The following is a 17,253-nucleotide window of genomic DNA, read 5'->3' as shown; positions in this document are numbered from 1 at the left end:
TTTTGTGTCTAAATCTGCTATTTCCTTTTGGGAAATAAAACTGTTCATGCATATATCAGTGTGTTCTATGAAACCTACTTTAAATAGATTTTCTGTAAATTTTAATAATATATTTAATTTCATATTATGGTATCTCAAATGCATAAAATATCAGATTACATTACAGAGATCAGATTATTGACGCTGTTGCAAAAGGTATTTTAAATTTGAGAAATTAAAATTACAGCACTTTGACATGATGTAATGGTTGAAATCTTTGAAGTAATCAAATGTTATAAAGAAGCATCATTTCCCATAAAAGCTAGTCAGATCATCAAAAAAACTTTTATCCACAAATTTGCAAGTCCTTAAATATCAGGGTGGCACAATACAGTAAAAGATTGTAGCATAATTTATCATCCATTTGACTCCAGCTGACACTCATGCAGAATGAAATGGCACTCCAGGGAATAAACAATGTCATTTAAAGCTCTAAGAACATTTACTTTACCTCTAAGAAGGTTTAAGAGGTATCACAAATTCAAAAAATGATTGATTAAAGTTTTGCTTTGGTGAACTTCCATGTCAGGTGGTGCAACTCATGTAAAACAGCAACATTTTATTATATTCTGTTTTTTTTTTTTTCTAAAATATATGTTCCCACTTTCTAACTTGAACAAAAGTAACATGTCAGAGTATTTACCTGTTTAATTTGAAATGAGTTACAATAAAACTTTAAATAACACAAAATGAAAAGTGAAGACAGTTAAAAACAGGTGTTCTAGTTCCCACACAGACAGCTTTCAAGAAAGACGACCACAGGCCTCTGTCACTACATTCTTTACGGCCCTCTTAAATTTGTCAGGAGTTATCAGTGTGTCTTATTTTAGCTCTTCTGAAGGCTATTTCATTGAAATGTTCTAATACATGTTGGTTTAACATCAGCATCAGCTGATATCAGCCCTATTGACAAACACTGACCGCTGGCAAATAATGTGACATGATCAGATATAAGCAGCCAGATTTTATCCACTGTGTTTAATCAATGTAATGCTGCTGTTTAGAGCAGTGTTTCTCAACCTTTTCTGTAAAGTAGGGCTGGCCAATAAATTGATTTAAACTATAAATCAGGTTTTTTGGTAGATTGAGATTTTGAAAATTGGTTATGGAGATTTTCTCTTAAACTTCACTGCAGTAATAACAAAAGTAAAAGCTACTGTCAGAAACTTTTGTTTTGCGTTAGTTCTGACCCAGTCCACAAAATGTTCAATCTTTTCCTTATACTCTGCTCTTGTGTAATCTGTGTTCTCAAATGCAAGACATATATAATCAATCACATCACTCACTCTGAATCTTTTTTATAGATTGTCAAATTACATGTACTTTTGGTCTGCATGGCAACATTTTCATCTGATACTGAATCTGTGGCAGAGATGACAATCAAATACGAATAAAGTAATAATCAGTACTCCTCTGATGGTCTTGTTTACTTGCATAGATCATGGAGAGACGTCAGCATTACTTTCAGTCTTTTTCTTGATCAGATAAAAACTTCCAGAGCCTGAGTGTTAATGTAAGTAGCCCCCCCATAGTGCAATTTTTAGACAGGTTTACAGCTTGTGCTTTAACCTGTGGAGGAAAATTCAGTATACTTTTGTTACATGTTATTGATCAAATGAAAGTAAACCTGTTTGAGTGTTTTATTTTTCATTTGAACCAAAACGTTGATCAAAATAGTTGATCGAGGTTGGCGTGACAAAATTGGAAATTCAATTCAATTTTTTTCAACCATATCACCCAGCCCTACCATCGAGGCACCCTCTAACAATTTAAAAAACTCAAACCCCTACAGTCAAAATGTACAACTGAATACCAACAATCTACATCCCAGTGACTGCCAAGGGATTCATGCAGTAATAGAATTAACAAGATAAATTCTTAAAGCACTCTCAGAACAATTAAAATGCCTTTTTATGACCTTAAAAGCATGCCACGAACACCTACAAAACTGCAAATGCAGGATTTTTGTGTATTGCATAATAACACAAGGCAATTTATTCATTAACCCAAAATACTGACATGATTTCAGAAAACTGTCATTTGAGACCATGTTGATTATAGCTAATGATCTTCATGTTCATGGTGATTCTTCGTTGAATTTTAAGCATTTTGAAGGCATGCCTGTTGAAAGAAGCTGGTCTAGTGCACCTAAATGGTAATACATTTTTTTTTCTTCACTGATAGAAGCAAATACCTGCTAAACACAGTATACTTTCATAAAACATGAGAGGAAATTTTCACAATCGGTGCATCTGTACCATTCATGCTGTAGGTGCATTATGGCTGCAGTGTTACAGTGTACAGTGACGGCCAGTAAACAAGGGAATCACAATTGGTACCATCAGGGATAGGCAACTAGAGAAAGATACTGGGTGTTTTCCCATTATGCCCCTGTATATGAAAATAAATTTTCTCTGTTTTCTGAATTATAGTGATTTCCAACCCATAAGATCTTAAAAAATGCAATCATGACTAAGAGTTCTTGCATTGGGAATGAAAAGAAGAGATGCTTGATACACTGTAAGGTGGATGGGGATGCACATGTAGGCAATATGTCACCATAATCAGACAGAAATTCAGCATCCACAAGTTTCTTTTCTTTGAACCTGAAGTAGAGGAGGATTCACTTCTAAAGTAGATGCCATAAATCACTTTGAGATGTCTAATTGTTTGATAATGCACTTTTTGTGCACTGAATGAAAGCCTGTTGTCTATCCATGTACCCAAATACTTAAAGGAGGTCACCATGTCTACAAGGTTGCTGTCAGAAATGAAGAAAATATAACCATTAGGTTGTTTTAGTTGAGGTTTTTATACAACTATAACCTCTATTTCAGAGCATGTAAAGCTATGAAATGTAAGGTTATTAAAGGATAAGTTCACATTTTTACAGTTCTGGCAGCTTTAGTGTACAAGTTTGAGGAAATATATCCTTTAGAGCAGGCCTGCGCATTAACATTTCCTCACTCACTGTAACACCTGAGATTAAAACAACAAAACCTCCAACAAGGCTCCTGTGTCTCCTCTCTCTCTCTGTGTACATGCAGCTCACAGCCACACTTAAAAAGGTAGGACCCTCATGTACAGCGAGTGTATTGGTTCCAGCGTTTGAATGCCGAGCCTTGTTGCTATTCTTACACTTTCACGCTGACACTCTCACCCTCTGTACTCTCAGGAGGCAGCGAGCGTGGACTCAAATACAAATCTGACTGAATAGGTAGCAAGGTAGACAACAGAGCATGCTCACGGAAAACTACACCTGAAAAAAATCATCCACTTGTCTGTCCACTTCTTTTCCTTTAATTTAGTAGTTAAATACTGATATGAGATTTAAAAAAAACGTAAAAATCCTCTACTTGTAAACAAAACACTAAAAAAATCATCTCCTTGTCCACGCTGTCTCCTCCAGCTGGCTCGCTGACATTTCTTCTGACAAACTGGACTCATTTTTTCTGCCACCTGCTGCCACACGCCCTTTCACCTCCCTCTTTCTCCTCCCCTTCCCTGAGTCGTCTCTCCAGGAGACTCCCACCCCACTCGGCCCCTCTGACCTCCCCTCCCCTGCTGACAACTGCCAGCTCCTTTACATTTTAGGCGTTTCACAGGCCCCCTCGAATCCAGAATGGCTCACAACAAGTACATAAAAGTAGCTCTACCTTGCTGTGCAGCCCCCCGCTTCACTCACATTAACCCATGATTGGGACTGTAGACTTCATAGAGCCCCCCTGCCAAATTCTCACCCAGCTTTTCTTATCGATGTATCAATCAGGTTGGACCTCCTTACAAGTGAAAAATGACATTTCCTGAATGGTATCATGACACATTGGGATAAATTTGGGATCTGTTCACATTTACCAGCACACATTTCCATTTTAACTATGTGTTTACATTGCCAGCCAATCCCGTGGCTCATTTCCAACTACTTGAAATCCATATAAAGCTTTCTGTAGTGCTATAATGAGAATCCAGGTCATGATAGACTATATGATAACATATGTGTCCCTCAAGAGTCCAGCTTATGATTATGAGAGTACATTAGACATCAATAATCAACAGGCTCTTTATTGCATTATTTCTTTGTTGGAACTAAAATGATCTGAAATATAAAGCTGTTTTTAATAAACATTTTTACAATCCACAATTTTGAGGCTTCTCGTGTGAATTCATCATGGATTTGTCTTATCTATTTTAGGCTCTTTGAACATTTGTTGCTTTGAACAGGAATCCCCAGCTGTCACCAGGTGGCTTCAGAGTTGCCAGTTCTGTTTTTTTTTTCTCCTCTCAGTCTTTACTCGTGAAATTCACCAGATCAAGCCCATTTCATCTCTGTCTTTTATAACACTTCTTTTTGAGTTTATGACAAGCTCCTTGCCACCACCTCCTCCTCTACTTCATGCAACAACATACAAACATACATGTGCATTCATGTACACACGCTGGTTTTCCTCTCGCTCCTTCATGCACACGTGCACTCGCTCCCCTCCTCCATTAGAGTTATAATTAATCCAACTACTCCAGTGACTGAGCAGACTAGCTCCTGCAGATAGAGTTTCAGCTGTTGGCTGTTTGAGAGCTTCTCTCCTTTTTTATTCAATACGTCTGCCTCAGATGCATGTGAATGTCAGGCTATGCTGCTTAATGAGCTGCATATTTTGAATGAAACCTGTTGTTAATGGTAATTAATTGAGTGTGCAAGTATATTATCTAGATCAGGAATTCAGATTGTCAAAGAGTGAGATCTGCTGTGCACAACAACCAGTTCTTTTCCATCACAGCCAAGCTCACATGCAAGCAAGGATGCAAAAAGGCCTCCAGATCCCTACACATGGTTATAAACTGGGCTTATTGCGATCTGTCTGCTTTATGTAATGCACCAATTACAGAGTTCACTTAGACTTTAATGACTGGATTCTTATGAATGAAAAGTTGAAGCACATGTTTTAAGTTGTTCACTTTCAGAACTCTGCTCCTCCCTCTTACCCAGAGTGCTGAGTGATACAGCTATTGATCACAGTGATCATTAATTGAATTCTTAATTGACCCTCTAGGACTGTTGTTCAGTTCCTGTTTGACTTGTCAGTCACAAGTTTGGGCCCTGGATCTCTCTCTGTGGGCTAAATCTGTTCAGATGAGGGAAGCATTTTCCCATTTTAAGGCTGGATGAGGCCTACTAGTAGCAAATCTATAACCCTGGTTGGTAGCAACTGGCGTCTCCCCTAGAAAACCCTAGCGGCCCGCGAGCTCCTTATACGGCCCTCTAGGTGGGACCGCGTGGCTCGATGGGAGGTCAAAGCGACAGTTCCATATATGGCGCGCGCTCTCTCTTCTGATCGGGGGCGCGCAGCGTCACTCCTGATCCCCTCCTGAAGCCTGATGGATGGATCCCCCTGCGTACCTCCGCAAGGCGCGCCTCCTTGTTGCACCCCCTCCTCCTTCTCCTCCTCCTCCTCGGCCTGTCAGCGTCCTAATATGGCAGAGGGCCGGGATGGGGGCCAGTGCTGAGGTTTGTGAATGGTGGAGGTCCGGTATATAAGGGGGACCGGCAGAGCAGAGGACCGTAGCTGGTTCAGCAGCAGCACTAGTTGGGTCGTTCTCTCCGAGCCGCAGACACCACCCCTAAGGTAAGACCCTGCAAGGACCTGCCACTCCTGAAGACTCGCACCGAGGTCCGGACACCAGGCTATAGGCCTTAGGCAACAGAGGAGCATCTGCTGGAGCAGAGATCAGGCAGGACTGCCAGAGACAGGAAGCTCAGGACCAGAAACCACAGCGGGCATCACCTGGAGGATAGAGTAGACGAGAGAGGAGGCCTGGGGGGCGGTGGAGACTGATAGGTTACAGTGTTACAACTGTACTGTCATGTCTGGAGGCTAAGGGTAGCTAAGCGGGCAGATAGACCAGATAAAGTAGTTCAAAGTGACTTTAACATGTAGTCATTGATGTGACTCTAAATCCTGAGAAGGTGCTGATGCAGCAGGATGCACTGCGCCAGAATAATGAGACTGAGAATATCAGAAAATGTACCTGAAAGTTTTGCTTAAAATTCCAATGTTTGAGCCTCAAATTGGATTTTACTAAATTATTTGTTTAGACTCACCAAACTAAAGTAGATCAATGAAGAAAAAGGTAGTTTATTCACATTTTGTCACTTTCAGTGTGATTCTGTAGGTTTACACACGCTTATGCGTCATGCGTAATTTCCCGGTTTCATTGTGCCGTGGTAATATTTTGCGCAAAACTTGGTCCTGATCATCTTCATGCTCCAGTAAATGTTACCTCTCTTTAGTCTTGTCTATCAAAACACCTGGTGCGATCTCAGGAGAAACACATAAGTTGTTCTAAAGTTCATTTTTTGTGATGTTTTACCATGTGGATCTTAACTGTGTCACCCCCCCTCCTCTCCAACAGAAGCCAACATGTGTGACGACGATGAGACTACCGCCCTTGTGTGCGACAACGGCTCCGGCCTTGTGAAGGCTGGCTTCGCCGGAGACGATGCCCCCAGGGCTGTGTTCCCCTCCATCGTCGGCCGCCCTCGTCACCAGGTAAATAGAAAAGAAGGAGAAAAAAAACAAAGAACAAGAAGAGGCTGATTAGTAAAATTGTAGGTTATAAAAAAGAAAAAAAACCTTAAATTTAAACTTAATCCATATTACTGTGAAATTTACAGTATTAAAATCAGTTTCCACTGATTTAGACTAATAGATAATGAATTGGCAATGCTGGAAAGTTTATCTTTACCTTTCAGCAGACAGTTTTTGCTTGATGACATTTTTGTTAATATGATTTCCAAACTCTGAAGTTTTGAACAATTAGCAACTATTTGGTGATAACAGTGTGGCTTATTCTGAGCCTGATCTTTTGTCAAACTGTGCCACCAGAAATTTGGCCTTTGACTCCTTGAGACTAAATTAGTCACAGATGAACCAACAGTTGCACAAATGCACTGTGTCTGTCTCTGTGGCCTGCACTGTTATTTTACACATTCAAACAATGGCAAACGTGTCTTCTGCGCCCTACTGTAAAGACTTTAATCTGACCAGAAGAAGGTCACGCATCTGTTTGGATTATTTTAAGTAACCTCTCCATCATCTCGCTTTCTCTCCCACCTTCAGGGTGTCATGGTCGGTATGGGTCAGAAGGACTCCTACGTCGGCGACGAGGCCCAGAGCAAGAGGGGTATCCTGACTCTGAAGTACCCCATTGAGCACGGCATCATCACCAACTGGGACGACATGGAGAAGATCTGGCACCACACCTTCTACAATGAGCTGAGAGTTGCCCCCGAGGAGCACCCCACCCTGCTCACTGAGGCCCCTCTGAACCCCAAGGCCAACAGGGAAAAGATGACCCAGATCATGTTTGAGACCTTCAACGTCCCTGCCATGTATGTGGCCATCCAGGCTGTGCTGTCCCTGTACGCTTCCGGCCGTACCACTGGTAAGACTGACAACAACAAACAGCTGCTGCTCACAACACAAACACAGCTCTCTTAGCTCTCACTGCACAAACAGACAGATGCATTTAATACAAGAATACAACGCAACAGGCAGATGTAACAGGCGTTATAGATAAACAGTAGTAACATTGGGGTTTCTCCCTTCAATCCATTTTACGCACAACATTTACGCGCATTCACTCAGCCTCTCTGGGACTGTTAATGCCTTTTATGACACATAAAGTGTTTAATTAACAAACAGTAGTAACACTGGAGTTTCCCACTTTTATCCATTTTACGCACAACATTTACACACAGTCGTTAACTGTTAAGGCCTTTTTTATGGCACATATTATCACGCATTCAGCATAACTGGAAAATACATATTGAGACATCCACTTTGTCACACTTTCAGGCTCAAAAACGTAATTATTTCAGGCCATTTTGTCGCCTGGACTTTACTAAACTCTGGCCTTTTTCTCTCTTCAGGTATTGTGCTGGATGCTGGTGATGGTGTGACCCACAACGTCCCAGTCTATGAGGGTTACGCCCTGCCCCACGCTATCATGCGTCTGGACCTGGCTGGTCGCGATCTGACCGACTACCTGATGAAGATCCTGACTGAGCGTGGCTACTCCTTCGTGACCACCGGTGAGAGACACAAGCCACATCACAACACATGAAAGAAGGAAGGAAACAATTATCCTTCTTTTGCAATGTAGACTTAATATAATTGAGCATAAACAAATCTAATATGTACATTTTAGAACAATAACAACATCACTTTAGGGTAACACTGAAAATAGTTTGGCCGTACTGATACAATTTGTGTGCGCGCCGTAACCATGCGCACAAAAATTAGGCACACCATCTTTTATATCTAAAATATGTTAGCCCCCATGGCGATAATCTGGTGTAGCTCGTGCTCATGAAAAAAACAATATTCTGTTTCTCAGCCTTAGACATTTCTGTTATCTAGAGTTAGATTCTGGCCCTTTAATTAGTTTGCCGTTACGCACACAGTGCTTGAGCTCTCCGTTGTTTTACCTCTCTGATTAACATTACATAAACTTGTCTCCCTACAGCCGAGCGTGAGATCGTGCGCGACATCAAGGAGAAGCTGTGCTATGTGGCTCTGGACTTCGAGAACGAGATGGCCACCGCTGCCTCCTCCTCCTCCCTGGAGAAGAGCTACGAGCTTCCCGACGGTCAGGTCATCACCATTGGTAACGAGAGGTTCCGTTGCCCCGAGACCCTGTTCCAGCCTTCCTTCATCGGTGAGTCACATCATCATTTATAGCATCATATGACAAACAGTTCTGGAAATACTTCTCCTCTTTAACACTTATCACTCTCACCTGACCAGGTATGGAGTCTGCTGGTATTCATGAGACTGCCTACAACAGCATCATGAAGTGCGATATTGACATCCGTAAGGATCTGTACGCCAACAATGTGCTCTCCGGTGGTACCACCATGTACCCTGGTATTGCTGACCGTATGCAGAAGGAGATCACTGCCCTGGCCCCCAGCACCATGAAGATCAAGGTAAATAGAAAAACAATAACAAAACTTGAATTCATCTCCTCTTTGAAACTTAATTACGCAAATTTACGCACAGACATCTGGCACCTGACTGACCCTCTCTCTCCTCCCTCCCCTCCTCCAGATCATTGCTCCTCCCGAGAGGAAGTACTCCGTCTGGATCGGTGGCTCCATCCTGGCTTCCCTGTCCACCTTCCAGCAGATGTGGATCAGCAAGCAGGAGTACGACGAGGCTGGCCCCAGCATTGTCCACAGGAAGTGCTTCTAAATTATCCATCTTCTTCTCCAGCTTCTCCATCATCTCCATCCTTTACACCACCAGCTATCTGGAGATTATGCGAGAAGGAGGATCGACCTCTGCGGCACAGCAACACTCTGCTGTCAATGGACTTTCTGTCTGCGCTATTGACATTCATATGCATTTTTCATCTTTTTAAATGTGCATATTTGAAAAGCTGTCTGTTGTCTGTGTTGCACGGAGAGAGGCTGTGAAAACCATCACTGAACCATGCATCCATCCAAAAAACTTTAATAAAAAAATAAGAACAACATGTTGCCCAACACATGTGAATGTAAGTGTATATACATATTGATAATTTATTAAAGTCCATTATTTGGTATTTTGGACCTCGGTCTTGTCTTTCTATCAAAGGGAGGTAGTGGGATAGGATTTAAAATCAAAAAAGGGGAAAAGAACAAAACAAAAAACAACAAAAGAAATCATACATCAACCACTTGGGTGCAATTTGCATCAACAAATAAAATTTCATCACAGGATTTGATATTTAGAATTCCAGCTACTACACAGGAGGAATGGGATTAATAGCTGAAATCATCACGAGGGATAGAAAATCCTAAAAGGCTTAAATGACTCACAAATTACCCTACTGTATGACATGCCCTGGCTCAAAAGCCGGAGGTTCACAGGGGTCGTATTGGCACAGCACCTTGGACCACAGTGGGGGCGGGCACAAGTGAGGGAGACAGGGTGTCTCCCCTATCTGGGGGCTTCTGTGTGACAGAGGTAGAAAAAGGAACGCCTTTAGGCCCCGACAGTCGAAGTTTGACTTGCCAGGAATGTGCCTGTACAGCAGCAGCTCCGCTTTAGACCGAACGGATCATTGGCATGGGACACCTGACACCCGGGTATGAATCCTGTTAGGCCGCCTGCCCTGTGCGTCTTTACGCGCATCTCCAGCCCCCGGACCATCTTTAGACAAAACAGGGGCCCCTGTGCGTACAGCGGCTCCTACCTTATATGCATAGAAAGCCGTCAGGTTATCCTAGTGTGGGCTTAGAGCATTAAGAGATGCGCTGGGCACGTCTGGAGCGCGCGCCACCTATCACTCTTGTACCTGCAGGGTAATCTACATTGAGACATCAATCAAATTATTCCAGAATACTTTCTCATTAAGACTTAACTAAAAAAAATATTCAATCAAATGGATACACTTCTATTAAGAGCCACGGGCGCATTGTCTGGCCCAATTAGCCAGACAACGAGTGACTCACTTAAAGCTTTATGTCTTCAAAGGTCCAACAATAAAAATCAAAATGTCTTTTCATCCCTTTTTACAACGATAGAAACCATTATCGACCACATGGATAACCACCCCTGACCACATTCCTTCCCGGGCCACCTGTTGCGGGTGTGTTTGGCTTTTTAAAAACGTCCTCAAGCGGGCGGAGCTAAGAGACGCAGCCTGTGATTACATCCAACAGCAGCGGCGTCAACGCCATCTGTTCCTCTCCGCTTCCGTGAAATCCGACCCCAGTGTAAGTATATTTACTGTACACAAAATTAGACTCTTACAGCCCTGAATCACTGCTGCTGTCAAACACTGCACTGTTGTAGCCATAGATGAGAAACGAGGCATTGTCAGGGAGGTTTTACGTTCGGGCTATATGTGCAAACGATGACAGGCGATTATCTGCACCCCGTAATACCTTATTATTAACTGCCATCTATTAACAACACAAACACATTTGCCCCGATGGTTAAAAATGGGTGTAAACATTACGTCATAAACCGACATTTACGCGCTGTTACTGTGTATATTGCTATAATTATTCAGTCAGTGATGATGGTTTTATTTCTGTGTATTTTGAAGCATCGACATACTAAAGGATACACAAGCTTCATCTGTCATCGGCCAGGTAATGGGTTGCAATAAATCGATGAAATGTAATTAGGAGTGTTCACGTACAGCGATCACAGCTGACCTTTAATTTGTAGTACTCGACAGACGTTCGGGACGCTGAAACCAATCAGAAGTGGAGACGCCGGCTACGTCATCACGTTTGGCCGTTAGTACTCCTGAGCGTTTACTGGCTTTTCTGTGTATTTTAGAACAGTACGGTGCAGACTGAGCTAAATAAGTAGAAATCTCTACATTTATTTTGTTAACACATTAGTTTTATCGTCAACCCCGGACTAGATCGGCTAACTCTTCCGTAGAGGAATAGGAAGTAGGCGGGCTCTTAAGCCGGGGATGCGTCGATCTGTTCTGTGATTGGCTTTAACTGTCGCGACGGTATGGTTTAAATGTCTGGCGGTGATTCAGCGAACATCGTACAAGGAACAAACGTTCGTGTTTGTCTACTTAGCTGCACAATAACGCATTTTTGCAATGTAGTCGCAGGACTGTTTTCCCGCGGTGAACAAACCAGGCGTTTCTAACGAGTTTCAGCTTTAATGGGTTTGAATTTAAAGCCTTTCCAAAGGGAGAAGAATGACGAGGAAGATCCGTTCGGAGTACATGAAGAAGTTCAAAGACCCCAAATGGGAGACCTACACTAAGTGTTATGAGGAGATGCTGAAGTACAGGCTGACCCGCAGGCTGCTGGAGCACTCACACAAACCCTGGTTCTGGGCTGGCTCTGACAGTGATACCGACTCAGGAGGAAGTCCCCCTCCTGCCAGTAAGAACCAGGACCAGACTGGGGGCGGCAGGGAGCATGCGGAGGCCGAGCTGGAGGAGTGTGAGGGGGCGAGGAAGGACAGAGAGCAGGAGCCCATACCTAGACTGCCCCTCCAAGAGGAAGAGGTGTCTGCAGACCATGGTAATAAATAAATACTCCTAAATGTACTAGGATGAGTCAGTGTTACTGTAGGCCTACTGTACTGTATGATGTCTGTCACTGTTCTCAGGCTCACAGCTTGAAGGTGCCAAAGAGACCAGAGTGGCAGAGGAGGAGAGAGAGAGTAAACAGAAAAAGCTCCCTCACATGGGACAGAACAGAGGTAATTTTACATAGTAAAAATACATTCTTGTGTGATTTGTATAAGTATAAACATCAGCCCTCAGGCCACCTCAAAATTGTGGCTAAATTAGACATAAGAAGGTATCATTATATTCAGCTTAATCAGGACTGAGAACATGACTTACTAACTAGGGGACATGCTTGCAAATATGGATATGTATTTATGAATGTATTAATTAAGTGTATGAAAGATTTTTTTATTTTTCAAGGTGCCACTGTGTTTATACCCTGCATAAAAATGATGTTCCTGCTGACTAACTGTTTTTTTAAGGACTAATTTCAAATTAAGAGCAAATGACCATACAGTATATAACTGAAACAGTCTGCTTGTACTGTTGATCAATCATGCTGATCAATGTTAACACTGGATCACTTAGTTTATTAACTGATGTTACTTCAAGTAAATTCAACCATGTGATCAGACAGAGATAGTGCAACAGCATTTAAAACCTTCTGCTCTTCTGATGTTTACGTGTAGTTCAACCTTTTTTGTCTTTTGTTTTTGTAGTGAGAGACTCTGGAGGACCACAGCAGATTAAATCCTCCAAACCCTTAAAACAAGCTTGGCGCTCAGAGCGTGTGAGGCCTGCACAGCCACGACAGCCCGAGGAGGACACTAAAGAGTTCAGACATCCTTTTGCCTTGTACGGTTCAGGAGAGAAGGATGCAGACATGGCAGGCCGAAAGACCCACAATGTCGGCCCTGCAGCTTCCACTAGAGAGGTAACGGTTCTCTGGAATGTTCTGAGGAAGCATGTGCAACTAGCTGTGTTGTAGTGATAGGAGTTGAAGTTGTATTGTCCAGCCTGGTACTGTTTGTTTTTTATTAATATGTACTGCCCCACCCAAATAAAAAATAATGTACCTTATGGTATCTTTTACATATAGATCCATGACTCTGCCCTGCGTGCAAAGACCAGGCGGGAAGTGGAGCGTCAGATCCAGACCCAGAGATCCGAGCGTCGGAGAGCCAAATCTGCTGATCTGAACAAGGCCAGAAAGTTGGTTCAACCAGAATACAACCCCTGGCTGACTGAGTACATGCGCTGCTTCTCTGCTCGCTCCCGATAGGACTCACAAACACACACAAGTAAATCAGGGTTAGAAAATGATAAAATAGAAAAATAAAACCACTATTGCCTACAAACCCCAACGTTTTAAACACTCAGAGATGTAGAATAGAGTGAGGGGAATTAATACTTACATCCTCTCTGATTTTTATACAAACAATTTTAATAAGAAACATTCTACAGGGTACAAAAGACTCTTCAAAGAAACCATTTGAAAGTAAAAGTACACTTAATGGATGTATCTGTTGTGTGCTATGAAATGAGTAAAAAAATATATTTTTTAGCCAAACTTAACTGCAGTCCCTTTAAACACAGCCTATAATAAATTTCACTGTATTCTAATCAGGGATATCACAGCACAGTGGACTCACACAGTGTTGTGAAGGATTTAGCTACCTTAAATAAATAAATAAATAAAACGTCCAAGATGAAATGTGAAGCTGTGAACGTGATAAATGTACTCTGCACTTATTGTGCACACGCATGAGACACAAACACTAATCAAATGGTTTGTGTTCTTGCAGCTTTCGATGTCTGTAGTGCTCTCTTGCTTGTGCTGAGTGCAAAGTATTGATATGTTAAAGAGTCTTATGCTTTTGATTTGATCAGACCTATCAGTGCTGTGAAGTGGCTCTTGTGGATTTGTGGCATTTTGTTTATCAGTGCTCACTGAGTTTGCTTAGAAGGATAATGATTCACACTTCATACTTTAGTCACTTTCAGAACTACTTTGTCACATTTGCCTATTAAAACTTCTGTGAGGAATTTTCAACTGCTTATGAAACAGTTTTAAGTTGTTCCTGAAGCACTGTTGGAACCTACAAAAGCAAATAAGGTTATTAGCAAAAAGACTGATTATTTCTATGGAAATATTTTTAATGTCTGAAAATGCTGCTGGCAGATGATTATGAGCCTTTTTTCACGCTTCCACAGCAATGATTTAAAGTGAGGTAAACATTAAACCTGTAAAAAAAGCTTAGGGAGGGAGGGACAGCAAAAACAACAAAATCAGCTAAGGAATAAGATGTTTTGCCCACTGGGGGCGCCAAACTGAAATCTCCTCACAGGAGCTTTAACACTTGCTTTACACTGTAAATATGTTCATACAAACATTTGTATGCTTTCTTCAATGTGTGTACAGTAATCTGCCATCCTGGTGCTATCACAGCCTGTACATAGAAACTGTGTGTGACTGTTCGAGTTGTGGGTTGGCTGTGAAAAGTGTGTTTGCGTGGTCTGTCCATCCTGCAGGGCATAAAGTATGTGCATTCATTCACAGGTATTTTTCACCAGGAAAATGTTAAAATGATACGCAGCTAATTAAGGTTTTCTTCAAGGTGTAGCTATTTAAAGTTCATTTTTGAGGCCAAATTTCTTAACTTGTGCTCATGGCCAAAAAGTGTGACCATAATAATGGGCATAAAGATATTACTTTTACTCTGAGAAAAAGATAAAACTTGTTTTTATCTCAGCATACACTTGCAAACTTGACCAAATGAAAGAGCACTTTGAAAATCAGTCAGTACTCTGATGTAATATTTGTAAGTTATCCTGCTAGCAATTTAGGTTTTCTTTTTATTCACTCATCTCTTAGATGTCTTCAGATTGAATTTTTGATTGTGTTATAAATCAGACACAAGACAAAAATAACAAACATACTGTAATAAATCTGATTCCTTGTGTCTGGTATCATTATTTCATGAGCAGTGCCATAAAAACAGATTGTTTTTCTCTTGCCACTAAGTTTGATATATTATGAATATTGTGCATGGAAGAGATGAATGTCAGAAAGGCCCGTGCTTTACAAATATTTTCTACATTTTTTTTGGTTTTGTTGATGCAACTCATGGTTCAGTATTACTTTACCTTTTTTAAGGTTTCAGTTTCGTTGTATTTTAGGTTTAATGTTGTTTTGTGATTTCTGTGCAATATTAGAATATTTAAAATTGTTTTCAGCCAGTGTTTCTTTTTAATTTGGGTGAATTTTGACAATCTAAGATGAGAGGGAAAATAAGCGTTCGCATTTTGACCAAATGTATAGTGAAGATCTTAGTATTGTAGGGAGAGTTTTATTCTATTCTTTACAGTTGATAAAGTAATGAACATAGAGCAAAAAACCAAGCCTAGATATTCATTTGACCAGCAAATTACATCCCAAACCAGTTTTATTCAGGGGTCAGGGAGAAAAGAAATCAGATATACTGACAGATTTCCTTAAAGTTCTAATTTTTATGTCCGTATTTTAAGCTTTAATAAACTGTGTGCACATATTTGATATGAATAGAGGAAAAGAGGCTGAAGTAAGATGCTAAATGTTGAAGTGCAAAGCTGTTAATAAATCACTTCTTAAACTGCTGCTAGTTTTCTCTTTCTTTCTCAAACACATTGCACAAATTATTGAAATATATATTGTTGTATTATATATTGTTATTGAAATCCAAAATGTTGGATCTCTTTACATACAATAATACCAGTGTTTCCAAACCATAGATCAGGGCTATTCAATTACAAATTCAACTGGGCCAAATTTTAAAATCAAGAACTGTAGCCGGGCTGGACATGTTCAGTGTCCACTAAGCTGCTGGTAATGTCAAATTTGGAAATCAATTTGATGAAAAATATGCACATTTTATTCATAGTCTCCCTTTTAAATTTGGAAACATGACAAAAGCACATCAAAAAGTGCATAAAAACACAATAGAGCTGTAGTTGAACATAACCTGAGGTAGTAGAAATGTTTTTTTCACTTAAAAAAAAAATAGAATAAAGAAATAAAATGAAGAATAAAAATAATGTAAATAATGACTCGGGTCACATCTTACGTAGGCTTACCTTAAAGTGAATAAAAACTAAATTTGCACAGTTGTAGCAACAGTTAAAAAAGACATGTTTTATACTCGGTATCTTGGGGCTACTTCTGTCAGCATAGCTAGTCACGCTTCAAAACAACGCAGTGCATTGTAGGTAAGACTGTTGCTAGGCTACACAGAGTGTTGCATTTATGTTCTGAAATACTGTGGAAATTTATGAAAACTTGGGAAACAGGTTGCCTTCTGCATCTCTGGCATGACCACAGGCTGGGCCACTTGGGGGTTGGTTCTGGGCCGCATGAGGACCCGGGCTGCTAATTGAATAGGCCTGCCATAGATTATACCAACAAAAGATACTTCTCAAACAAGTGTTATCTGTAGTAGTTTTTTTTATTCTAAAAACATATGCTTTTATCATACAGAATAAATTAAAAATTCATGATATTCATAATGACAAGAAAAACAGACACATAAATATAAACAGAGGACTCAATGACGTAAACACAAGACAGCAACCTGATGTGTAGCAGCCAAAGTCACTATCAGATCAGATATAATGTGAAATACTTTAAAGGTTGAAATTGTGTAAATAAAGATATGGATAAATTATTTTAAAGGGCAAAACTATAGAAACATTAATGACATGGATTCTTTAGTATAACATTGCATAATACAACCCTCACTGTTAATTTTTAACTCCCAAAAACAGATAAAGGGAAAACTCCAGAATATTTTGTTTTTCTTTTCCCAAATCTTTGTGTAACTGTGCTGTTTAATTTCTTAAGACAATGGACATCAAGGATCTTTGGAGACTAAAATAAAACATCAGATCGTTTCATCGTGTTGCTAAAACTTGAAATGCATTCATTTAGTAATTCTCCACAGCTTGTAGCAGTCACAACTAATCATGTAAACAGGCAACATACAGAAATTTCAGACCAGAGCCATAACTGGAAAATCTTTTAGATAAAGGTGTTTCATCTGGACAATTTCATCCTTTAACCGAAGCACAATATGTAAATTATAAGATGATGTGTAACTCCCACACTCAATGTGACAGAAAGACAAACATATGGAAACAATTTTT

The 17,253-nt window shown here is 40.6% G+C and overlaps 2 protein-coding genes across 3 annotated transcripts; both read left to right on the top strand.

Annotated features, from left to right (window-relative positions):
* Positions 1–5,502: 5,502 nt before the first annotated feature.
* Positions 5,503–9,642, top strand: acta1b (actin alpha 1, skeletal muscle b). Its single transcript, XM_041788071.1, has 7 exons — positions 5,503–5,660; positions 6,448–6,584; positions 7,155–7,479; positions 7,967–8,128; positions 8,563–8,754; positions 8,844–9,025; positions 9,147–9,642. Exons 2-7 carry the CDS (start codon positions 6,456–6,458, stop codon positions 9,288–9,290), a joined length of 1,134 nt encoding a protein of 377 aa, XP_041644005.1. The 5' UTR covers positions 5,503–5,660; positions 6,448–6,455; the 3' UTR covers positions 9,291–9,642.
* Positions 9,643–10,727: 1,085 nt separating this feature from the next.
* On the top strand, positions 10,728–15,711 carry ccsapb (centriole, cilia and spindle-associated protein b). Of its 2 annotated transcripts, XM_041788091.1 has the most exons (5): positions 10,728–10,798; positions 11,736–12,085; positions 12,174–12,266; positions 12,795–13,009; positions 13,175–15,711. In XM_041788091.1, exons 2-5 carry the CDS (start codon positions 11,755–11,757, stop codon positions 13,355–13,357), a joined length of 822 nt encoding a protein of 273 aa, XP_041644025.1. In that variant the 5' UTR covers positions 10,728–10,798; positions 11,736–11,754; the 3' UTR covers positions 13,358–15,711. The 2 variants fall into 2 exon arrangements, with proteins under 2 accessions (XP_041644025.1, XP_041644017.1); XM_041788083.1 differs by lacking the exon at positions 10,728–10,798 and having other exon boundaries at positions 11,480–12,085.
* Positions 15,712–17,253: the final 1,542 nt, after the last annotated feature.

This window comes from Cheilinus undulatus, linkage group 1 (assembly GCF_018320785.1).
Source record: "Cheilinus undulatus linkage group 1, ASM1832078v1, whole genome shotgun sequence".
Taxonomy (NCBI): Eukaryota; Metazoa; Chordata; class Actinopteri; order Labriformes; family Labridae; genus Cheilinus; species Cheilinus undulatus.
The sequence above is the reverse complement of the archived record's forward strand: the minus strand, read 5'-3'. Positions and strand labels throughout refer to the sequence as shown.

Bases quoted from the DNA above. Each gene is read 5' to 3' on its own strand.
- acta1b (XM_041788071.1), top strand. From the start codon at position 6,456: ATGTGTGACGACGATGAGACTACCGCCCTTGTGTGCGACAACGGCTCC. The intron at 6,585-7,154 runs GTAAATAGAAAA...TCCCACCTTCAG, and splicing joins TCGGCCGCCCTCGTCACCAG to GGTGTCATGGTCGGTATGGG. The intron at 8,129-8,562 runs GTGAGAGACACA...GTCTCCCTACAG, and splicing joins CTACTCCTTCGTGACCACCG to CCGAGCGTGAGATCGTGCGC.
- ccsapb (XM_041788091.1), top strand. From the start codon at position 11,755: ATGACGAGGAAGATCCGTTCGGAGTACATGAAGAAGTTCAAAGACCCC. The intron at 12,086-12,173 runs GTAATAAATAAA...CACTGTTCTCAG, and splicing joins AGAGGTGTCTGCAGACCATG to GCTCACAGCTTGAAGGTGCC. The intron at 12,267-12,794 runs GTAATTTTACAT...TTGTTTTTGTAG, and splicing joins TCACATGGGACAGAACAGAG to TGAGAGACTCTGGAGGACCA.